We start from the raw sequence: 22,167 nt of genomic DNA on the forward strand, positions 1-22,167 counted from the left end.
ATTCCTAGAAGCCTGGTACTCCACGAAGAAAGCCATCAACAAACACTTGGAACTCGACCCCATATACACTCCACTGCGAAGGAAAACCGGAAGTGAGGTAATCCAGCTCAACCGACTCCAGAGTTTAAATAACAGGCTGGAAAACACAATGGCGCTTCATCGGAGGCTGCACTGATGATGTTACCCAGCACGGTAACAAAACGTTTGCGGAAAATCAACGAACCAGCTCGGCGAGCCAACCAACCACAACAGTGCCATTGTCCTGCTCAGTTGGTGGTTTAACCTGAGGGTCACGGGTGAGGGGAGAGCCTGCCATAGTATCCTCAGCTAGTGCAGGAACTGAACCCACGCTGTTGGCATCACTCTACATCGCAAACCAGCCATCCAGCTCACTGAGCTCAGTATACACTTACCAATTGAAGGTGAATATTATTAGGATCAATGCGATTGATACAACATCTGCTGAAATCCACATCGTTCTGTACTGAGAAGGGGTCTGGATGGAACAATAGAAATGAACAGTAAAGTCAGTAAAGATGATCAGTAAAGTCCTTGGGTAAATTCAGTTCCAGGAACCACATGTCAGAAGTATGTAGTAAAATGACGGAGGTACATTAATGATTGATCAGAATAATACCAGCACAAATAGAGTTAAATGATCATGACTGCAAACATCAGAGTAGGCTTGTATACAGTGGAATGTAGGAGATTATGGAGTGATTATTTTTAATAAAAACCGAAAGAATTGCGGATGCTGTAAATCAGGACTAAAAACAGAAGTTGCTGGAAAAGCTCAGCAGATCTGGCAGCAACAGCGAAGTAAAAATCAGAGTTAATGTTTCGGGTCCGGTGACCCTTCCTCAGAACTTTTTAATGTTAGTTCATGGGATGTGGGTGTCACTGACTGGCCAGCATTTCTTGCCCATCCCTAGTTGCCCCTTGAGAAGGTGGTGGTGAGCTGCCTTCTTGAACCGCTGCAGTCTTCCTGCTGTAGCTTGACCCACAATGCTGTTAGGGAGGGAATTCCAGGATTTTGACCCAGCGACAGTGAAGGATTTAATTTGCGGTGTTAAGATCGTAGAAGTTGTTGACAGAGTGACCCTGATTGCATTAAAGAGTTACAAAAGATGCAAACGTTGCCAAAAAGAGCAAATATTCCAACCGTTCCTCATCTTGGGCTCATCAGGACAAATGCAAGAATGCCAAATTTGAAAAGGTCACAACAATCTAGATTACAAAAACGAAGGGTGCTCACTGATAGACTAGGCCCTTCTTATCGACTGAGGTAATGGGAAACTATCAGCTCCGCAATTTTCCAGGTAACCTTCAAAAAGGGGCAAAACCTGAACATATCCCTTCTGTTTGTAGGGAAGGGTAGCTATGTAGGTCACTTCTAGCTCCCCAGGTATTTGGAGGGCATGTAATTCACCACTTCCCTGCAGAGATTGCTGCTCAGACTCTAGTGTCATTTTCAGGACAGAGAAATGAAAGGAGAACATTCAACCCCTCAAGTGTCATTCAGCCCATCTAACCCATTTTACCCTTCAGTTAGATCATGGCTGGTTTCTATTCAGAATCCATTCACCTGGCTTCTCTCGGTAAACTCTCCAACAATCCTCACTCAACCATAAAGATTTACACTTGGCGTGTCCCACTGTGGCCATGGGATTGGTGGATGAACAGGCATTCACTCACAATAATTTGGCAGGAAGAGGGGGAAATTATTCCGAGGGGGAAAGCCAGGAATTATAGAGTCATAGAGTTGTACAGCACGGAAACAGACCTTTTGGTCCAATTCATCCATGCCGACCACATATCCTAAATTAATCCAGTCCAATTTGCCAAAATTTGGCCATATCCCTCGAAACCCATCCTATTCGTGTACAGATATTTCTACTATAACGCGAATTGGCTGTAATGTGATTGATGAATAGTGGACGCTGTTTGGATAAAACAACCTTTCTACTGTATAGTGTAGTGATTTAGTATAGTAATTTCCCTATAATGCAACTTTCTATGGTGCTATTTTCTACAGTGCAAGGTCACACAAGAACGCAACTATGGAGTTATAGGAGAACTGCCTGTACTCATCCAGTTGCCTTTTAAATGTTATTATTGTCCCTGACTCCACCACTTCCTCTGGCAGCTCAAACCATACACTCACCACCCTCTGCGTGACAAAGTTGCCCCTTAGGTCCCCAATAAATCTTACCCCTCTCACCTTAAACCTATAGGCCTTAGGTTTAGGGTAAAGGTTCGGCACAACATCGTGGGCCGAAGGGCCTGTACTGTGCTGTACTGTTCCATGTTCTATGTTCTATGCCCTCTAGTTTTGGACCCTCCTATCGTACTTACCCTGTCCAGGCCCCTTATGCTTTTATAAAACTATATAAGGTCACCCCTCAGCCTCCTACACTCCAGAGAAAATAGTCACAGCCTATTCAGCCTCTCCCTAAAGCCCAAACCTTCCAACCCTGGCAACATCCTTGTAAATCTTTTCGATACCCTTTCGAGTTTAATATCTTTCTTATAGCAGGGAGGCCAGAATTGAATGCAGTATTCCAAAAACATTTTGTGGCAGAGGGGTGACCTACCATTAGAAACCAGGGCCAGTGGAGTTCCTTCAGCTGCTGAGGAGCGTTGGTGATGACGGAATGGGCACCGGAGCACCATACCAAAGAAAAGAGCCACAATTCGCTCACGACATAGAGGTTTGTGCTGATGTTGGCAGCTGCATACATTCTGCGTTTGAGGGAAAGACATTAGTCAAAAAATAATTTCCTTTTGCTTAAAAAAACGATCTCCACTTGCAGAAATAAAGCACCGAATCCTGTCGAGTCACAGAATCGTCACAGGATAGAAGGAGGCCATTCAGCCCATCACATCTGCACTGGTTCCCTGAGCACTTTGACTTAGCACCCACCTCTTGCAATTTCACTGGAACCCAACACATTTCTATTTAAACCATCCAATGGCCCCCTTGAACGCCTGAATTGAACCTGCCTCCACCACATTTACAGGCAGCCCATTCTACACCATAACCATCCGCTGCATGAAAATAGTTTTACTGTTTTGCATTTGCTTTTTGTATTCAACTGGTTAAGTTATAAGAAAGAGGTAGTTTTGTTATGAGAAGACAGTTTCAAACACAACCAAGAATGAAGGATAGAAAGTCGCTTTTCTCTGTTGCCTGTGAGCATTCACCATAAAAACATCAATTCAAGAAGCCCCAAAACCAGACTCTGGAAGAGGTAACATAGGTCTTCCCATCTCTCCTGCTGCAAGCTCCCAATTTATGTCACATAAAATGGTACAAAATTTTATTTCTTATTCACTCAGGGGATGTGGGTATCACTCACTGGGCCAGCATTTTTACCCATCCCTAGTTGCCCGTTGAGAAGGTGGGGGTGAGCTGCCTTCTTGAACCGCTGCAGTCCAGCTGCTGTGGGTTGACCCACAATGCTGTTAGGGAGGGAATTCCAGGATTTTGACCCAGCGGCAGTAAAGGAACGGCGATATATTTTTAACTCAGGATGGTAAGTGGCTTGGAGGGGAACTTGCAGGGAATGGTGTTTCTGCTGCCCATGTCCTTCTGGATGGATGTGGTCATGGGCTTGGAAGGTGCTGTCTAAGGAATCTTGGTGAATTTCTGCAGTGCATCTTGTGGACAGTACACACTCCTGCTACTGAGTGTCGGTGGTGGAGGGAGTGGATGCTTGTGGATGTGGTGCCAGTCAAGCAGGCTGCTTTGTCCTGGATGGTGTCAAGCTTCTTGAGTGTTGTTGGAGCTGCACTCATCCAGGCAAGTGGGGAGTATTCCATCACGCTCCTGACTTGTACCTGGACAGGCTTTGGGTAGTCAGGAGGTGAGTTACTCATTGCAGTAGACCCAGCTTCTGACCTGCTCTTGCAGCCATTATATTTATATGGCTAGTCCAGTTCAGTTTCTGGTCAGTGGAACCCCTAGGATGTTGATAGTCGGGGATTCAGTGATGGTAACACCATTGAATGTCAAGGGGTGATGGTTAGATTGTCTCTTATTGGTGATGTTCATTACTTGACATTTGTGTGGCACAAATGTTACTTACCATTTGTCAGGCCAAGCCTAGATTTCATCCAGATGTTATTGCATTTGGACATGGACTGCTTCAGTATCTGAGGAGTTAGAAATAGTGCAGGACATTGTGCAATCTTCAGGGAACATCTGATATTAGAGTCAGAAGGTTGTAGGTTCCATTTAAATTCAGAGATTTGATCCCAATTTTCCAGCCAACACTTCCTCCTGAACTACATCACTGAGAGAGACTATCTGGTCACAATTATATTGCAGTTTATGGGAGTTTATTGTGTTTAAATCGGCTGCCTTATCTCAATCACAACAGTGAGCACACTACAAAAGTATTTCATTGGCTGTGAACTGAAGCAGGAAACGTTGCTACGGAAATACAAATCTCTCATGTCAATAGTTCCACGTCAATCTATTTTCAAATCTTCCATGGGATGTGGATGTCATTAGCCAGTCCATCATTTACTGCCCATCCCTGAGCTGCTGCTGTGATACATTTCAGGGCATTTTGCCTCATTAAGGGATGTGATAAGAGTATAAGTTGTTACTGACCTGATCTCTTGGCTGGAAATCTCACTGTAGCGTATGTTAAGTTCGTCAATTTTGTCCTCCTGTAACTCTTTGATGGGCTTCTTTCCCCCGTGAATATGCACAAATCCAGGCATCATCTGCTGCACAAATGATCTCATAGCGTTGGGCAGCCAGAGAACCTGCAACGAAAGATAGGAAATATTCTGTGACCTTTAACCCCATCTAAAGGTGTGGCCATTTCTCCACCACAGCCACAGTTAGGTCACTGGAGTTTAGAAAAATGATCTATAGGATCTCATAGAAACCAATAAAATTCTAACAGGACTAGACAAGGTTAAATGTAGGAAGGATGTTCCCAATGACTGGGCAGGGCTCACTACCTAACGATACGGGGTAGACCATTTAGGACTGAGATGAGGAGACATTTCTTCACCCAGAGAGTGGGGAGCCTGTGGAATTCTGCCACAGAAAGCAATAGAGGCTAAAAATGTTTTTAAGAAGGAGTTAGATATTGTTCTTAGGGCTAAAGGGTCAAAGAGTAGGGGGGAGCAAGCAGGAACAGGGACTGGGTTGGATGATCGGACATGATCATCTTGAATGGTGGAGCAGGCTATCACTGAACAGAAACTCAACTGGACTAAATACAGTTGCTACAAGAGCTAGGAATACTGCGATGAGTAACTTACCTCCCGACTCCCCAGAGCCTGTCCTCCACCTACAAGGTCAGGAGTATGATGGAATACTCCCCACTTGCCTGGATGAGAACACCATAAAACCCATCTCTTTTCCACCTCTCTCCAGTCCTGAAGAAAGGTCCCTGACCTTAATACGTTAACTCTATTTTCTCTCTCCACAGGTGTCACTGGAACCTCTTGAGCTTCTCCAGCAATTTCTATTTACAAAAAGTTACTTTTAATCAACCTGTTACAACATATCTTCGAACCAAGATACTCTAACCCAGAGGTCAGAACATCACCACTGCACCATAAGAGACCTCTCCACTGTTTATTGATAACACAGTGTGGAGCTGGAGGAACACAGCAGGCCAGGCAGCATCAGAGGAACAGGAAAGCTGACGTTTCGGGTCAGGACCCTTCTTCAGAAATGTGGGTTAGATAATCTGGCACTGATGATGGATTGCAGGCAGACTGAGGCTGGGTGTAAAGGCAAGATTTGGGGCTTTTTGAAAGGTTATTGAGTAGATCAGGATCATATTCTCTGGGATTAAAGGAATGAGAGGTAACTATTGAAAAATATCAGGTTCAAAGAGCCCTGACAGGATACATACCAAGATGCTAAGGCGTCCAGTGATCTCCACAATAGCTCAATGGTTAGCACTGCTGCATCACAGGGACAAGGACTTGGGTTCTATCCCACCCTCGGGTGACTGTCGGTGTGGAGTTTGCACATTCTCCCCGTGTCTGTTTGGGTTTTGTCAGATTATTCATTTGCTCCCACATTCCAAAGATGTGCAGGTTAGGTGGATTGGCCATGCTAAATTGCCTGTAATGTCCAAGGATGTGCAGGCTGGATGGGTTAGCTGTGGGAAATGCAGGTTTACAGGGATGGGGGGGATAGGGTTCTGGGTGGGATGTTTTTCAGGGGGTCAATATGGACTCCATGGGCTGAACAGCCAGCTTCCACACAGTGGGGATTCTATCTTTAACAAAACATTGTGAACTTGCTGTGGAAGCCAGGTCATTGAGTATATTAAAGGCAGAGATAGATAGGTTCTTGATTGTTATGGGGATGAAAGGTTATGGGGAGAAGGCAGGAGAATGGGTTGAGAGACTCATCAGCTATGATTGAATGGTGGAGCAGACTTGATGGGCTGAATGGTCTCATTTCTGCCCCTCTATCTTATAAATTTCTTCACCCAGAGAGTGGTGAGACTGTGGAGTTCTCTGTGACAGAAAGCGGTTGAGGCCAAAACATTGAATGTTTTCAAGAAGCAGTTCATTATGGTTCTTAGGGCTAAAGAGATCAAAAGCATATAGAAAGAAGGCAGGCGCAGGGTACTGAGATGGATGATCAGCCATGATCATAGTGAATGGTGGAGCAGGCTCCAAGAGCCAAATGGCCTACTCCTGTTCCTATTTTCTATGTCAGTGGGGAATTGGCCTTGAAATATTGATTGGCAAGAGATGTCTCAAGGGACCGTACAGGCTAAACTGGCCTGGGGACCATGCTGGCAAAATGGTAATGTCGCTGGTAACGTTAAACCACAGATTAAAGTTCCGGGCATGAATTCAAATCCTACAGCAATGACTTGTTGAAATTAAATTCCGCATTTGAATGCTAGTCTCAGAAATGGAAAACTAGCATCAATTGTCATTAAAAGAAAACCATCCTTTAGGGAAGGAAATCTTCTGTCCTTACCTGGTGTAGTCTACACGTGACTCCAGACCCACAGCAATGTGGTTGACTTTTAACTGCCCTCTGAAATGGTCCAGCAAGATCTCAGTTTATAGACACTTACAGACAGGCGACAATTACTGACTTTGTCAATGACACCCTCATCCGAAGAAAGAGCAATCTTATATGTGTATGTTGGTTGAAAATGGAAACACAGAAGCCTCCTACGTCCTTACTCAAGGAGTCACAAGGAATCATTCAGAGATAGTAAGAACTGCCAATGCTGCAGGAACAAAGCAGGCCAGGCAGCATCAGAGGAGCAGGAAAGCTGACGTTTCGGGTCGGGACCCTTCTTCAGAAATGGGGGAGGAGCAAGAGAGCTCAGAAATAAATAGAGGTCCACTGAGGTCTTTCCGGAGAGAGGAGGATAATTTTTTCAAGGTAGGCATCCCTAGAAGAGGCTTCACAGTGAGGTTATAACTCACTCAGAGATAGTAAGGACTGATGATGCTGGAGTCAGAGATAACAGTGTGGATCTGGAGGAACACAGCAGGCCAGGCAGCATCAGAGGAGCAGGAAAGCTGATGTTTCGGGTCAGGACCCTTCTTCGGAAATGGGGGAGGGGGAAGGGAGCTCAGAAATCATTTATGCCTTCTCAATGAGCAGGGAGCACCTCAACTATTAAATATCACCCCACACAGTGGGGTTTTCACTCAGCACTGCCCAGAGCTTACAGCTGAAACAAGGAGGAGGATGTCGAAAGGAAAGAGAGTGAGAAAGGGATGAAAGAGAAAGAATGCGAACAGAGATGACCATTTGAAAGAGTGAAGCCAACATCTATACAAATAATGGGGTGAATTTCTTCAAGGTTTCAAACATTTCTGTCAATCCTCCAGCGATGAAGTAACAGAAATCCTCAAGTCATAGAGTCATACAGCACAGAAAGCACAGACGCTAAGGTCCAACCAGTCCATGCCAACCTTAATCCCAAACTAAACCAGTCCCACTTACTTGTGCTTGACCCATATCCCTCCAAACCTATCTGTTCATGTACTTATCTAAATGTCTTTCAAACTTTGTAACTGTACCCACATCCACCATTTCCTCAGGAAGTTCATTCCACACACGAACCACTGTCTGTGTAAAGAAGTTGCCCCTCATGTCTTTTTAAAATTTCTCTCCTCTCACCTTAAAAATATAACCCCTAGACTTGAACTCCCCCACCCTAGGGAAAAGACACCTGACATTCACCTTATCTTGGCCCCTCATTATTTTATTAACTTCTATATAGTCAACTCTCAACTTCCTATGGTCCAGTGAAAAAAGTCCCAGACTATCCAGCCTCTCCTTGTAACTGAACCCCTCCATTCCCTGGTAAATCCTTTCTGCACCCTGTCCAGCTGAATAATATCGTTCCGCTAACAGACTGACCAGAATTGGACACAGTATTCCAGAAGAGGCCTCACCAATGTCCTGTATAATGTCAACATAACATCCCAACACCTATACTCAAAGGTCTGAGCAATGAAGGAAAGCGTGCTAAACACCTTCTTAACCACCCAATCTATATGTGATGCAAACTTCAAAGAATGATGTACCTGAAGGCCTGGGTCTCTCTGTTCTACAACACTACCCAAGGCCTACTTTTAATTGTATAAGTCCTGCCCTTGTTTGTTTTTACCGAAATGCAGTACCTCACATTTATCCAAATTAAAGTTATGGAAAGCCAAGTGAGTGAAAGGTCATTACCAAGCTCTCGTTGATCCCAGACCTCTGGATGGTGGTGACAGTCTGGTGTATGAAGCTGTTTCGGTACGGGTGCTTGTGGGGGGGCCTGAACAGGTCAAAGATGACCGATTTCCCATGGGTAGCAGCCAGCTTGAGGAGTTCACTGAGCTGACAGATTGACTGCCTGTTGGCCTTCTCCCTGTCCTCACGTGACAACAAATGTTTCGTTCCGAAAGGGTTGTCCTGTTCAGGGAAAGGAAGAGGCCATTAGAAATGGGGGCATTGTGGGACAGGGTGAAATACAAACAAAACAACCTTTTTTTTTTAAAACACACGTTGTTTCGCCCCGGCCCTTAATACACCCTGATCATTTCTACACAACCAGTATCAACTCTTGACTATCTCCCTGCTCCCATTAATAGGTGGCAATCATTTACCCAGTGGTAAATGCACTGCCCTTAAGTTCTGTGGATCTGCTTCCACTGAGTTTCAACATTTCTGTTATATTTATAGCAACATGCTAAAGACCCGACATCAACCAGACAAGAGGGAAATTCGCCCCCTTGGTTACCATTTCTGTACACGTTGACCTCTCACCCCTGCTGTGTGCCCCACCTGGAGAAACCATTTCCCTGCATTCAGTTCTGCCAGTTCATTCCAAATAAAGGAGGCCGCATTCTTGGTCTTGTTGCTTGGAAACACCTCTTCAATGTTGGTGGTCCTTCTCAGCGTTTGGTCGTGCATGAGGAACGGCACTCCATCCCAACTGTTAAACAATGAGAAACATTGCACCTCAGGAATCACCTTAGAACTGGAGACGTGGGATTATCATGACATCATAAGAAACAAGAGCAGGCCATTCAGCCCGTCAAAATTGCCTTGCCATTCAGCAGTCCCCATGCAATTGTTTCTATCCATTGAAATAAGCAAGCAAGCATCTCAACTTGCAACTGATCAGATTGTGGCACAAAGAATCATAGATTCAGCCCATCAAGTCCACACCAACCCTCCAAAGAGCATCCCACCCAGACCCACATTATCCCAATAACCCTGCATTTCCCATGTCTAATCCACCCCGCCTGCACATCATTGGCACGGCCAATCCATCTAACCTACAGATCTTTGGACGGCGGGAGGAAACCCACACAGATACAGGGAGAATGTGCAAACTCCACACAGAAGTCACCCAAGGCTAGAATCGAACCCAGGTCCCTGGCACTGTGAGGCAGCAGTGCTAACCACCGAGCAACCGTGCCATGGTTTCAGAGAGTCATAGAGTCATTACAGCATGAAAGAGGACCTTCAGCCCATCATGTCTCTGACAGAGACCAAATATTCATCCATTTTAATCCCATTTTCCAACACCAGGCCCATAGTTTTCTCTGCTATGGCATTTCAAATAAATAGTTTGTAAATGTCGGGAGGGTTGCTGTCTTTCCCTCCCTTTTAGGCAGTAAATTACAGATATCCAAAACCCTCTGGGCGAAATTTTTTTCCTATCCTCAAAACTGTGCTCCCTGGTTATTGACCGATCTCCTGAGGGGAACCTTTTTTTAATTCATGCACAAGTTCAGCATTTATTGCCCAGAGGGCAGTTAAGAGTGAACCACATTGCTGTGGGTCTGGAGTCACATGTAGGCCAGACCAGGTAAGGATGGAGTTTCCTTCCCTAAAGGACATTAGTGAACCAGATGAGTTCAGCAACCCCATCCCCTGAGATTTGAAACAGGTTTCATGGTCATCATTAAACTTCATTCCACATTTTTAATGAATCCAAATTTTTGGCAGGGTGGGGGGGAGGGGCGTGAGGTGGGGGGTGTCCGCTGGATTAATAGGTCTAACAATAATACCACTGTGCTATTGCCTCACCTATCTACTATTTCTCCCTATCTACTGTGTCCATGCAACTCAGAAAGGTTTGTTCAACTTTAATCAGATCTTCCCTCAGCCTTGAAAATAAAAGTCACGTCAGCTCTGATGAGGAGTCACTTAGACTCGAAACGTTAGCTCATTCTCTCTCCATAGATGCTGCCTGACCTGCTGTGATCGCCAGCATCTTTTGCTGTCAGTACAGACTCCAGCACCTGCAGTAATTTCCTCCCCCCTCAGCCTTCTTCCCTGCCTGCCCCAATTCCGTAGGCCTCCACTTCCTTGTACATCAAAACTCTGTCTCACTCGGCCTTCAATGTATTTAATGGTACAAGCTTCACTGACAGAATTCCAAAGAATCGAGGTTGAGACCCAAAACTTTAGTCAACACTCGAAGTATGCTCTCACCAATGCCCTCTACAGCTACAGAGAGAGTTCCCTACTTCCGTACATGTCCCCTTAAAATAAAGGCCAACATTCCATTGCCCGTTTTCATTACTTGCTTTATCTGCGTGCTAACATATCATGATTCATGTACAAGCATGCCCAGATCCATTTGTACTGCCTTATTCCGTGGGCTTTCTCCATTAAAATAATATTCTGCTTTTCTCATCTTCCTGTCAAAATGGAAAATCTCTCTTTTTCCCACATTACACCTCTGTTTGCATTTTTTTTTGCCCACTCTCTTCACCCATCTATTTCCTGCTGTAGGCTCTTTATATCCCCTTCACAACTTGCTTTCCTGCCTCCCTTTGTACGTTGAGAAAGCTGGACTACATTCCCGGTCTTCTGCAACTGAAAATGCCATCTCCATAGCACAGACTTTTCAAGCCTTCCTAATGCTGCTGGAATCGAACGGTTCCCTATTCTGGGCAGTCTGGATCAGCGTTAATCACACCCAGGTCAAGGGGGACTTAGTATGAAGAGTGTTTCTCCCTACCACCCCAGCAACCCACCTCTGTCAGAGGTACACATCCTTATCCGCCAGCCATAACCACACACCATACCTGGCCTCCTCGAACAGTGACACAAACTGGGGCCAGAGACTGGGGAATCCAGGAATCACAGTCTAAGGATATGAGGAAGGACTGAGATGAGGGGAAATTTCCTCACCCAGAGAGTGGTGAGCCTGCGGAATTCTCAGCCACAGAAAGCAGTTGAGGCTAAAACATGTTTCCAAGAAGGAGTTTGATAAAGTTCTTATGGTGAAAGGAATCAAAGTGTGTGGGAGAAAGCAAGAACAAGGGACTGAGCTGGATGATCAGCAGTGATCATACTGAATGGTGGAGCAGGCTCGAAGGGCTGAAACAACAAGGTGCAGAGCTGGATGAACACAGCAGGCCAAGCAGCATCATAGGAGCAGAAAGGCTGACGTTTCGGGCCTAGACCCTTCTGATGAACCTTGTTGTCTCGGATTCTCCAGCATCTGCAGTTCCTACTATCTCGAAGGGCTGAATGGCCTGTTCCTGCTCCTATTTTCTATGTTTCTATTAAAAGTAGTTGTCTCCTGAGCATCAATGTTTACAAGGAACTGGGTCAAAACTGTACAAACCAGTCTCATCGATTGAAGAACCAATACAGCAGTTGGAGTATTCCCTTACAGGCAAAAGGCAGTCAATGTCAGTTTTGAAGATATCAATCAATTTGTCAGGGAGTTTCAGACTTCCCCTTTCCTGTGACAAAGGGCTTCCTGGCGCCATTGCTGTAAGTCCTACTGTTAATCTTAATGAGCTGGGCAACGTATCTCTCACTTTCCCACCTAACAGGTCAGTCAGTCCAGAGGCCCACCCATCACCAAGCCACTGTTCCCCCTGCCCTATTACACCTGATGGGGGCATTAGTTAGCCCAGGGCAAGACTTCACCACATCATATGAGGATGTCAAGATAGAATCCCTACAGTGTGGAAACAAGCCCTTCAGCCCAACAAGTCCACACTGACCCTCAGAGCATCCCACCCAGACCCAGACCCATCCCCCTATAATCTACACATCCCTGAACACTATGAGCAATTTCATACGGCCAACCCACCTAGCCTGCACATCTTTGGACTGTGGCAGGAAACCAGAGCACCCAGGGGGAACTACGCAAACACAGGGAGAATGTGCAAACTCCACACAGACAGTTGCCTGAGGCTGGAATTGAACCTGGGTCCCTAATGCTGTGAGGCAGCAGTCCTAACCGCTGAGCCACCGAGAGCTGCCAGATGATGTAATTGTATGGCATCTCTGTACCAGTGGCGCCAGGCTTGAGTGGTGGCCATCACAGGAACTACAGCCATTCCCCAAAGAAGAGGTGATGTTAAATCTGGGGCACAGGTAGGGTCTGGCAGGACACCCCAGCAATGGGCGTGGGGAACCATGTCCTAAAGGCACAGAAATCAGAAGCTCAAGGAGAGGACAGACGTTAGGACTATTTGGGGGTGGGTAGCTGGAGGGGGGAATGCCTCTTGAATTTCAAAGGAACTCGTGATGGTGTAGGAAAGTGGCACTGAGATAGATGATCAGCCATGATCGAAATGAATGGCGGAGCAGATTTGAGGGCTGAATGGCCTACTGCTGCTCCTAACATCCTGTACGTGCATGCCTACTCCAACTGCTGTAGTGGTTCTTCAATCAATGAGACTGGTTTGTACAGTTTTGACCCAGTTCTTTGTAAACATTGATGCTCAGGACACAACTACTTTTAATAGAAACATAGAAAATAGGAGCAGGAATAGGCCCTTCGAGCCTGCTCCACCATTCAATAAGGGAAGGAATAGGGTGAACCAAAGTGGGTGAATGGAACAGTGATGGATGATCTAATGGTATAGCAGGGACGGACCCTTCAGCCTTGTCCGCCCGCCATTCAATAAAAATCCCGGCTGATCTGATTACTCCACCTTCCCGATACCCCTTTGCCCCCATGCTTACCCAAAGACTGGTTGGGGCAGTTAATGTGGGTAATGCCTCTTGTACTCCCTCTTCCCCAAAATAGGATACCCAATGACCGCGCCCACCCCCAACCCCCAATACCAGCTCCTGAGCTACTCACTTGGTCTGGACTGCCCATTGCCACAAACAAAATAGCAGAGGGGCAGGTTGCTATTAGGGTCAGGGTCTTTAATAGGTCCCAGGATGAGCTGGCCCACACCTCTACTGCCCCCTGTAGAATGAGAATCAGACCAGGGTGAGTGAGAAGGTGGCAGACAGGCTGCTGTATTTACACTCAAACCCCAACCTCACCCAATCCCACCTTCAAAGCAACCAGCACAGGGTTGTAAAATAAGACCAGAAAGAAATAAGAACGGGAGTAGGCCATTCGGCCCCTTGAGCCTGCTCCACCATTCAATAGGATCATGTCTGATCCGACATTCGTCACATTCACTTTCCTTGCCTTTTCCCCAAATGATCAAGAATTGACTTATAAAAACCAAAAGAACTGTGGATGATATAAATCAGGAACAAAAACAGAAGTTGCTGGAAAAGACCAGCAGGTCTGTGAAGAAAAAACAGAATTAACGTTTCGGGTCCGGTGACCCTTCCTCAGAACTGATGATGGGAAAACGTCAATTTGTATGCAGAAAATAGGGAGTTCAGACTTATACAAGCACAGAGACTGTATAAATCCAGCCTAAAGTATGCCACCTTCTGCTCTTAACTCTGATCGCTGGAAGAAATCAATTCTCTTGATTAAATCCTTTAACTGACTTAAAATGAACTCTCCCTTAACTCTTCCCCACAGGTTCGACTGAGGCATTGAAGAGAGGCATTGGATGGTTATTTGGACAGTAATGATGTGCAGGGATAAGGCAGGAGATTGGTATTGGGTAATAGAACAAGCGTGATGGGTTGAATTCTGCATCGTGATAATTTTGTGATTCGGTATCACTGGTTCAAAACCCTGGAACTCCATCCCTAATGGCATTATGGGTCTACCTACAGCACATGGACTGCAGCGGTTCAAGAGGGCAGCTCACCACCACCTTCTCAAAGGGGCAACTAGAGACGGGCAATAAATGCTGAACCAAACTGAGATGCTCATGTCCCCTGAATGAATATCATAAAAAGCTCCCTTACAAAATAAATACATTTTAAAACATGCTGAAGCTGCCAATGACTTCTGTACTCTATCGGTACAGCATCATTTCCTTGTTTGAGAATTCCAGCAACGTGGCAGCTCGTTGGATGACTTTTAGACGATAGGGACAACTAGAGCAACACCTTACCTAATGGTGACATCAGTCTCTAGACCATCTGCTCCATGTTCTATCGTCTTCTCAAATGACATCAATGTGTTTTCTGGTGCTAACTGTTAAATGGTAAAAAGGAGAAATTGATGTTGTTGCACTTTCATGCTCACACAAAGGCGCTGAGCTCTCTGTCACACTGAGGTTTCATTTCTGAGCACAGAACACCATTAGATCAGGGGTTCCGCAATGTGAGAGCTCAAAATCTCAATCCATGCTGAGTCACATTGGGAACGGGGAGGTCTCTCGGTCAGGTTGTGTCGGAATTCTGGTTAACTTGAGGCAGGCACAGATCCCCTCATGCATGGGATATTATTCTGGGACCTTCATGTCCTTGCTACGCCTGGTTATGTGTCTCCAGCCCTCTCTGGATGCCATTACCATTTCATTGCACTGTCTGAGTTAATGAACAGCTGCTCTTCCTACGGGTCTCAACCCTCCTGTCATTATTTCCAAAGCTCAGAGGGGCGTTGGTTGGGAAGTTCAGTGGCTGGGTGGGTCATGGGGAGGTGTGGTCATTGGCTGTAGAGGTGTGGGGTGGTCTAGTTAACACCAGCTCCTACAGCCAAAGGCACCAATATCAGGAGATCGGGAAGGAGGCAGACAGAAGGTGAATGGAGGTCTCTTAGTGAGCCTGGAGACTTTGACAAACCATCCCAATGTTGGGTTAACACTGTGCCTCTCAAAGCCCTGATTCTTAATTCTTCCTGTCTGGCTCCTGAAAACTCCCAGCTGATCAGCTCACTGCAAAGGTGAAACTTTTTCACATTGGCAAATTTGCAACTTTTATCGGTACAGGTAACATTAAAAAGCACTGAAATTTCCACACAGTGGCTTAGGTTGTTCCAAACACACAACAGTCGATAAAGGACTTTTCAAGGTTAGTCTGTTGTGAGAAGCTGGGCAAACATTTTGAGCACAGCAAGCTCCCACAAATAGTACACAGTTTCTGGGATGTTGCCTGAGCTGACATGCTTTAACCAGAACAATCAGGGCAAACTCATCTGCTCACCTTCAAATGGTGGTATTATCATAGACAGTGTGGAAGCAGGCCATTCAGTCCACACCGACCTTCTGAAAAGCATCCTACCCAGACCCATATCCCCACATTTCCTCACATTTCCCCACATTTCCCCACGGCCAATCCACCTCACCTGCACATCTTTGGACTGTGGGAGGAAACCAGAGCACCCGCAGGAAACCCACGCAGACACGGGGAGAATGTGCAAACTCCACAATTCCAAGGGTGGAATTGAACCTGGGTCCCTGGTGCTGTGAGGCAGCAATGCTAACCACTGAGCCATCGTGCCCACCCCATACTAGGCTCACTATCTTGTCCACCCGAGAAGGTGGTAAAGAGCCTCAGTTTAAAGCCCTGCCCATGGACAACATTTTGTCGCTGCAGTGGCCCCTCAGCTTGGCATCAGGTGTCATTGACAAAGCCAGCATTTCTTATCCATCCCTAATTGCCCTTGAACAGAGTGGCTTGTGAGGGCCATTTCAGAAAGTGATTAAGAACCAACCACGTTCCAGTGGGTCTGGGGTTACATATTGGCAGAGGAAGTGAGAGCAGCAGATTTCCTTCCCTGCAGAGGCATTAGTGAACAGGTGGACTTTCGTGACAATTGACAATGGATCGATAAACACATCATCAAGACTAGTTTTCAATTCCAGATTTTATTCATTGAGTCTAAACGTTGACCGTAATGGGACTTGAACCCATGCCCCTGACAGCATTACAGCTGAGTTACTATTCCAACGACTTGGCCACTCTACCACCATCTCTCCATAGAGCCCGCCTTGTGAGTTCAAACATCAAGAGTGGTATTCAAGCTCAAACCATTTCGCCTCAGTAGCAGTAGTGTTAGCCACTGATACCTTGTTGGGCAGCTCTAAGAGGTTGCTAAGAGTAGGGAGAGACTCAATCAAAGGGTGACGTACCATTGGTGCTCCTCTGTGTCCAATAATAGCTGGTTTTGGCCCCAGGGTCCCCTTCTCTTTGATGCAGGGAGAATACATACCGAGTGGCACCAGGTAGAGGAAAAGGAGAACAGCAGAATATAGACCCAAAATGATGGCTCTGGGAACTGAAATACAAAAATAGATATTGAGTTGGCAACCAAACAGCTCTTGGCTTGAACTCTCCAACATGCACAGCACAGCAAGGGAGGGGCATCAGCCCATCTGATTCCTTTTTGAAAACTATTAATCTGTTTCCACCAGCTTTTCAGGTGACACGTTCCACATGCCACAACCTAAAACCATTCCTCCTCACACCTCCACCTGGTTCTTTCACCAACTCCCTTCAATATATCCTCCGGTTACCAATCACTCCTGTTGCTCAAGCAAGTTTCTCCTTATTCTATCATGAACTTTGACAATTTGGAACATCTTCACTCAACCTTCACCGCTCTGAGGAGAACAATCCAGTTTCTCCACTCTGTCATGTTGATGGGGGCAGTGCGAGGGAAAACAAGCTCAGCTATTTCCAGAGTTGGCACAAAACAAAGTTTTTAAGAGAAATATGTAAAATCCCCAAACAAACTGATTTTCGATCTGGGTTAATAAAAAAAAAACACAGAGTGCAGGGCTGGATGAACACAGCAGGCCAAGCAGCATCATAGGAGCAGAGAGGCTGACATTTCAGGCCTAGACCCTTCATCAGAAAAGGGGGAGGGGAAGGGGGTTCTGAAATAAATAGGGAGAGAATGGGAGGCGGATAGAAGAGGGATAGAGGAGAGGATAGGTGGAGAGGAAACAAACAGGTCGAAGAGGCGGGGATGGAGCCAGTAAAGGTGAGTGTAGGTGGGGAGTTAGGGAGGGGATAGGTCAGTCCAGGGAGGACGGACAGGTCAAGGGGGCGGGATGAGGTTGGTCGGTAGGAGATGGAGGTGCGGCTTGAGGTGGGAGGAGGGGATAGGTAGGAGGAAGGACAGGTTAGGGAGGCAGAGACGAGCTGGACTGGTTTTGGGATGCGGTAGGGGGAGGGGAGATTTTGAAACTTGTGAAATCCACATTGATACCATTGGGCTGCAGGGTTCCCAAGCGGAATATGAGTTGCTGTTCCTGCAACCTTCGGGTGGCATCGTTGTGGCACTGCAGGAGGCCCAGGATGGACATGTCGTCTGAGGAATGGGAGGGGGAGTTGAAATGGTTTGCGACTGGGAGGTGCAGTTGTTTATTGCGAACCGAGCGTAGGTGTTCTGCAAAGCGGTCCCCGAGTCTCCGCTTGGTTTCCCCGATGTAGAGGAAGCCACACCGGGTACAGCGGATGCAGTATACCACATTGGCAGATGTGCAGGTGAACATCTGCTTGATGTGGAAAGTCTTCTTGGGGCCAAAGTCTTCTTGGGGCCTCTCTGCTCTCTGCTCCTATGATGCTGCTTGGCCTGCTGTGTTCATCCAGCCCTGCACCTTGTTGTCTCGGATTCTCCAGCATCTGCAGTTCCTACTATCTCTGATTCAAAAAAAAACACAAACTGGGTTTCTGTGCTGAACAAAAAAAATCTCTTATTTATTGCAGACTATTAGCTACAAATAAACAAACTGAATAAATGGAACTGTACAAATTAAAACTCTAAACCCTTTCTAAACACCCACCTCCATAAACATACACACAGACACACACATACGCGCAGAAACGCATGTGCACATGCACACACGCACGTGCACACACTCACTCTCGTGCAGACACACACATACACAACATAAGAAGCATGGGCAGAGATTACAAAACTGCTTTCCCAGTTTTCCCTATGTCCACAAACTCTGTTGGTTTGGCTCTTGCTGATCTAAAGATTTCTCCCCAACCTTCCTTTTCTTCTGAATGCTTCTACTGGTTTGCAAAAGGTACAGGCTGGCTGGTTCACTTATAAAAGGTCTCTGACTTATCCAGTTCAAAGTCACAACTTGCAGCCTCTGCTGGAAGAAAGATAAGCTGATTTTCTTCTGGTTTAAAGTGGTTTACTGCAGAGAACTGACAGGAAGAGTTCTTGGCTGCTGTAGACCTGCTGGTTTCTCTTCTGGTCTGGCCAAGCTTCTCTCTGTCTATTCACAGGCCAAGCTGTTCAGCTCCCCCCTGACAACCAATATCTTGTTGTTGTCAAGTAGAAAACCTTTGTCTTGATAATTGGTCCCGTGTCCACCAACAATCAGCTTCAGTCATAAACAAACCCTCAGCTCCTGTTCGTCTGCACATTACTGGAACCAACAGCTACACAAACAGGGTTCACAAAAGGTAACAAATGCGTTACTTTCAACACATGCAGGCTTCCTTGCAAATCCCTGGATTTTGAATTGTTATAGAGTCATGGAGATGTACAGCACAAAAACAGACCCTTTGGTCCAACTTGTCCATGCTGACCAGATATCCTAAACTAATCTAGTCACATTTGCCAAAATTTGGCCCATATCCCTCTAAATCTTACCTATTCATATACCCATCCAGATGCCTTTTCAATGATGTAATATTACAACCCTCCACCATTTCCTCTGGCAGTTCATTCCATACACACACCACCCTTTACATGAAAAAGTTGGCCCTCAGGTCCCTTTTAAATCTTTCCCCTCTCACCTTAAATCCATGCCCTCTAGTTTTGGACTCCCGTACCCTGGGGAAAAGACCTTGGCTATTCACCCTATCCATGCCCCTCATGATTTTATAAACTTCTACAAAGTCACCTCTCAGCCTCCAATGCTCCAGGAAAGATAACCCCAGCCTATTCAGCCTTTCCCTATAGCTCAAACCCTCTAGCCCTGGCAACATCCTTGTAAATCTCTTCTGCACCCTTTCAAGTTTAACGACATTTTTCCTACAGCAGGGAGACCAGAATTCTTTTGAATTTCAGTCCACAGTTTAAAGAAAGCACAAAAATAAAAAGATATGCTCCTTACAACTCTTTCTACATCACTGAAGTCCCACCTCCCTGGTCCCATTCCAGCAACTGCCCTCTATATCTTCCCTAAGACCTTGAAATCCTTCCTAAAGTGTGCGGTGCAGAATTGGTGGCAACATTGCCTCAAAAACTGGAGAATTGATTTATAAACTTGGACCGTCAATTTTGAACTGGACACTGTATCCACGAAACTGCAGTAACCATACATCTTTCAAACCTTCACAACTGGTTCTGTCACCTTTAAGGATAACTTTCATTTCTTTGACACTCAGAGTTTGTACTCCAACAGAAAACTGCTGGCAGTTTCTCATGAAGTAAGGAGATGTCAAAACCTTTTGAGTAGACCATGCACTTCCTGCCTACAGACCTTACTTAATAACGGCACAATTGTCCTCGTACTGTTTCATGTGTCTCACAAACACCCACATGAAACCCTTAGTTCACAAATCAGTAGCACTGTTACATAGAGAGAGGTGCATTAAGAAGAATACATTCACATTTGTCAAGTGCATCATCACATCTCATAGAAATGTCTCATAACACTTCACAGATAGTAATTTGCTTTGAAGTGGGCAGAGTGGTGATTGTGAAAGAATTCCAGCCAGAACAACTCGCCTTCCAGAAGGGCTAAAGTAACATTAACATCCACTCCATCAGATTGACTTGAGAGGGTCTTTGCTTAATGTCTCAACTGGATTACAATACCACTAAAGTATTGTTATATTTTTCAATGGGATGTGAGCAAGGCTGTCGTTTCCCATCTCTAATTGCTCCATGCACTGAGTGTCTTGTTCTGGCCATTTCTGAGGGCAATTAAAAGTGCTGAGAGTCTGGAGTCACACGTAAGCCTGACCAGGTGAGGATGGTAGATTTCCTTCCCTAAAGGATATTAATGAACTAGATGGGTTTTTACAACAACCGAGAACAATTTCGGTCATTATTGTGAAACTAGCTTTATGTTATATTATTAACTGAATTTGAATTCCACTAACTGCTGTGGTGGAAACTGAACCCAGTCTCCCAGAGGATTAGCCTGGGCCACTGGATTATGCCACAGTTTCCTGCTACTACATTAAAACATTTGTGGTGGTGGCAAAGTCACAGGTGTGCTAATCCATTTCAGTGTGAATGTGAACTACGTTTCAACCACATCTAGAGGACTGTGTACAGTATTGATCTCCTTAGAATATAGAAATTAGAACAGTACAGCACAGGAACAGGCTCTTAGGCCCATAATATTGTGCTACATGTTGCCAAATTAAACTAATCCCTTCTGCCTGCCTATGGTCCATATCCCTCCATTCCTTGTTTATCTAAAAGCCCTTTTAAAAGCCCCTATCGTATCTGTCTCTAGCACTATCCCTGGCAGCGTGTTGAGGCACCTACCACTGTCTGTCTAAAAAAATGTGCCCCTCACATCGCCTTTGAACTTTCCTCGCCTCACCTTAAATGCATGCCACCTAAGTATTCGACATTGTTATTATTCCTTGTTTAAGGAAAGGTGTAAATATGTTGGAAGCTGTTCAGAGAAGGCTTATTAGATATCTGGAATGATATCAGACAGATATCTGGAATGGGCATGTTCTCTGACGAGGAAAGGTTACACAGGCTAGGTTAAGAAGATAGCCTAGTGGTACTATGATTAGACTATTAATCCAGAAATTCAGGTAATGTTCTGGGACCTGCATTTGAATCCCACCATGGCAGATTCAATAAAAATTTGAAATTAGAAGTTTAAAGATGACCATGAGACTGTTGTTAATTGTTGGGGGAAATAGCCATCTGGTTCACTAATGTCCTTTAGGGAAGGAAACTGCCATCCTTACCTGGTCTGGCCTACATGTGACTCCAGACCCACAGCAATATGACTGACTCCTAGCTTCAGTTTTTTTTTCCCCCCTTTAGTCATTCACAGGATAAGGGAGTTGCTGGTCAGGCAGCATTTATTGCCCATCCCTAATTGCCCAGAGGGCAGTTAAGAGTCAACCACATTAATTCCAGATATTTACTGAATTCAAATTCCACCATCTACCACGGCAGGATTCAAACCCGGGTCCCCAGAATGTTATCTGGGTCTCTGGATTAACAGTCCAGCAATAATACCACTAGGCCATCACCTCCCTGTTAGGTACAGGGAGTAAATACTGACCTAGCCAGTGAGGCCCACACCCTGTGAATGATCTCTTTTTAAAAACAAATCCACTGATGCTTAGAAGGTTAAGAGACAATTTAATTTAAACATATAAGATCCTGAGGGTAGCTGTTGCCTGTTCTGAGAGAATCTAGAACAAGGCGTCACTGTTCCAAAATGAAGAGGTTACCCATTTTAGATGGAGAAAGGGGATTTTGTTTCTCTCAGAAGGTCATGGGTCTTTGGAATTCTTTTCCCCAGAGACTGGTGAAGGCAGGATCATTCAATCAAAGAGGTAGGGGGGGGAATGTGGAGGGGACTAAGTGAAGATATGGAGGGGGGAATGAGGAGGGGACTAAATAAAGA

The 22,167-nt window shown here is 45.6% G+C and overlaps 2 protein-coding genes across 3 annotated transcripts in view; one reads left to right on the top strand and one right to left on the bottom strand.

Moving 5' to 3' along the window:
* Positions 1–14,501, top strand: part of myo7aa (myosin VIIAa) — a 232,413-nt gene extending 217,912 nt beyond the window's left edge. Inside the window, exon 51 of the mRNA XM_048598018.1 lies at positions 14,271–14,501. Coding sequence (XP_048453975.1) covers positions 14,271–14,320 — 50 coding nt within the window. The 3' untranslated portion in view covers positions 14,321–14,501. The remainder of the gene's footprint in view (positions 1–14,270) is intronic.
* The window catches only part of gdpd4a (glycerophosphodiester phosphodiesterase domain containing 4a), a 74,270-nt gene that overhangs the window by 6,130 nt on the left and 45,973 nt on the right, over positions 1–22,167 (bottom strand). For both annotated transcript variants that reach the window (XM_048598022.1, XM_048598021.1), the window contains exons 8-14: positions 16,717–16,862; positions 14,755–14,837; positions 9,296–9,446; positions 8,702–8,923; positions 4,619–4,776; positions 2,595–2,742; positions 414–496 (exon numbers count right to left, since the gene is read on the bottom strand). In XM_048598022.1, coding sequence (XP_048453979.1) covers positions 414–496; positions 2,595–2,742; positions 4,619–4,776; positions 8,702–8,923; positions 9,296–9,446; positions 14,755–14,837; positions 16,717–16,862 — 991 coding nt within the window. The remainder of the gene's footprint in view (positions 1–413; positions 497–2,594; positions 2,743–4,618; positions 4,777–8,701; positions 8,924–9,295; positions 9,447–14,754; positions 14,838–16,716; positions 16,863–22,167) is intronic.

The sequence above is a fragment of the Rhincodon typus genome, chromosome 6 (assembly GCF_021869965.1).
Source record: "Rhincodon typus isolate 14 chromosome 6, sRhiTyp1.1, whole genome shotgun sequence".
In the NCBI taxonomy this organism is placed as follows: Eukaryota; Metazoa; Chordata; class Chondrichthyes; order Orectolobiformes; family Rhincodontidae; genus Rhincodon; species Rhincodon typus.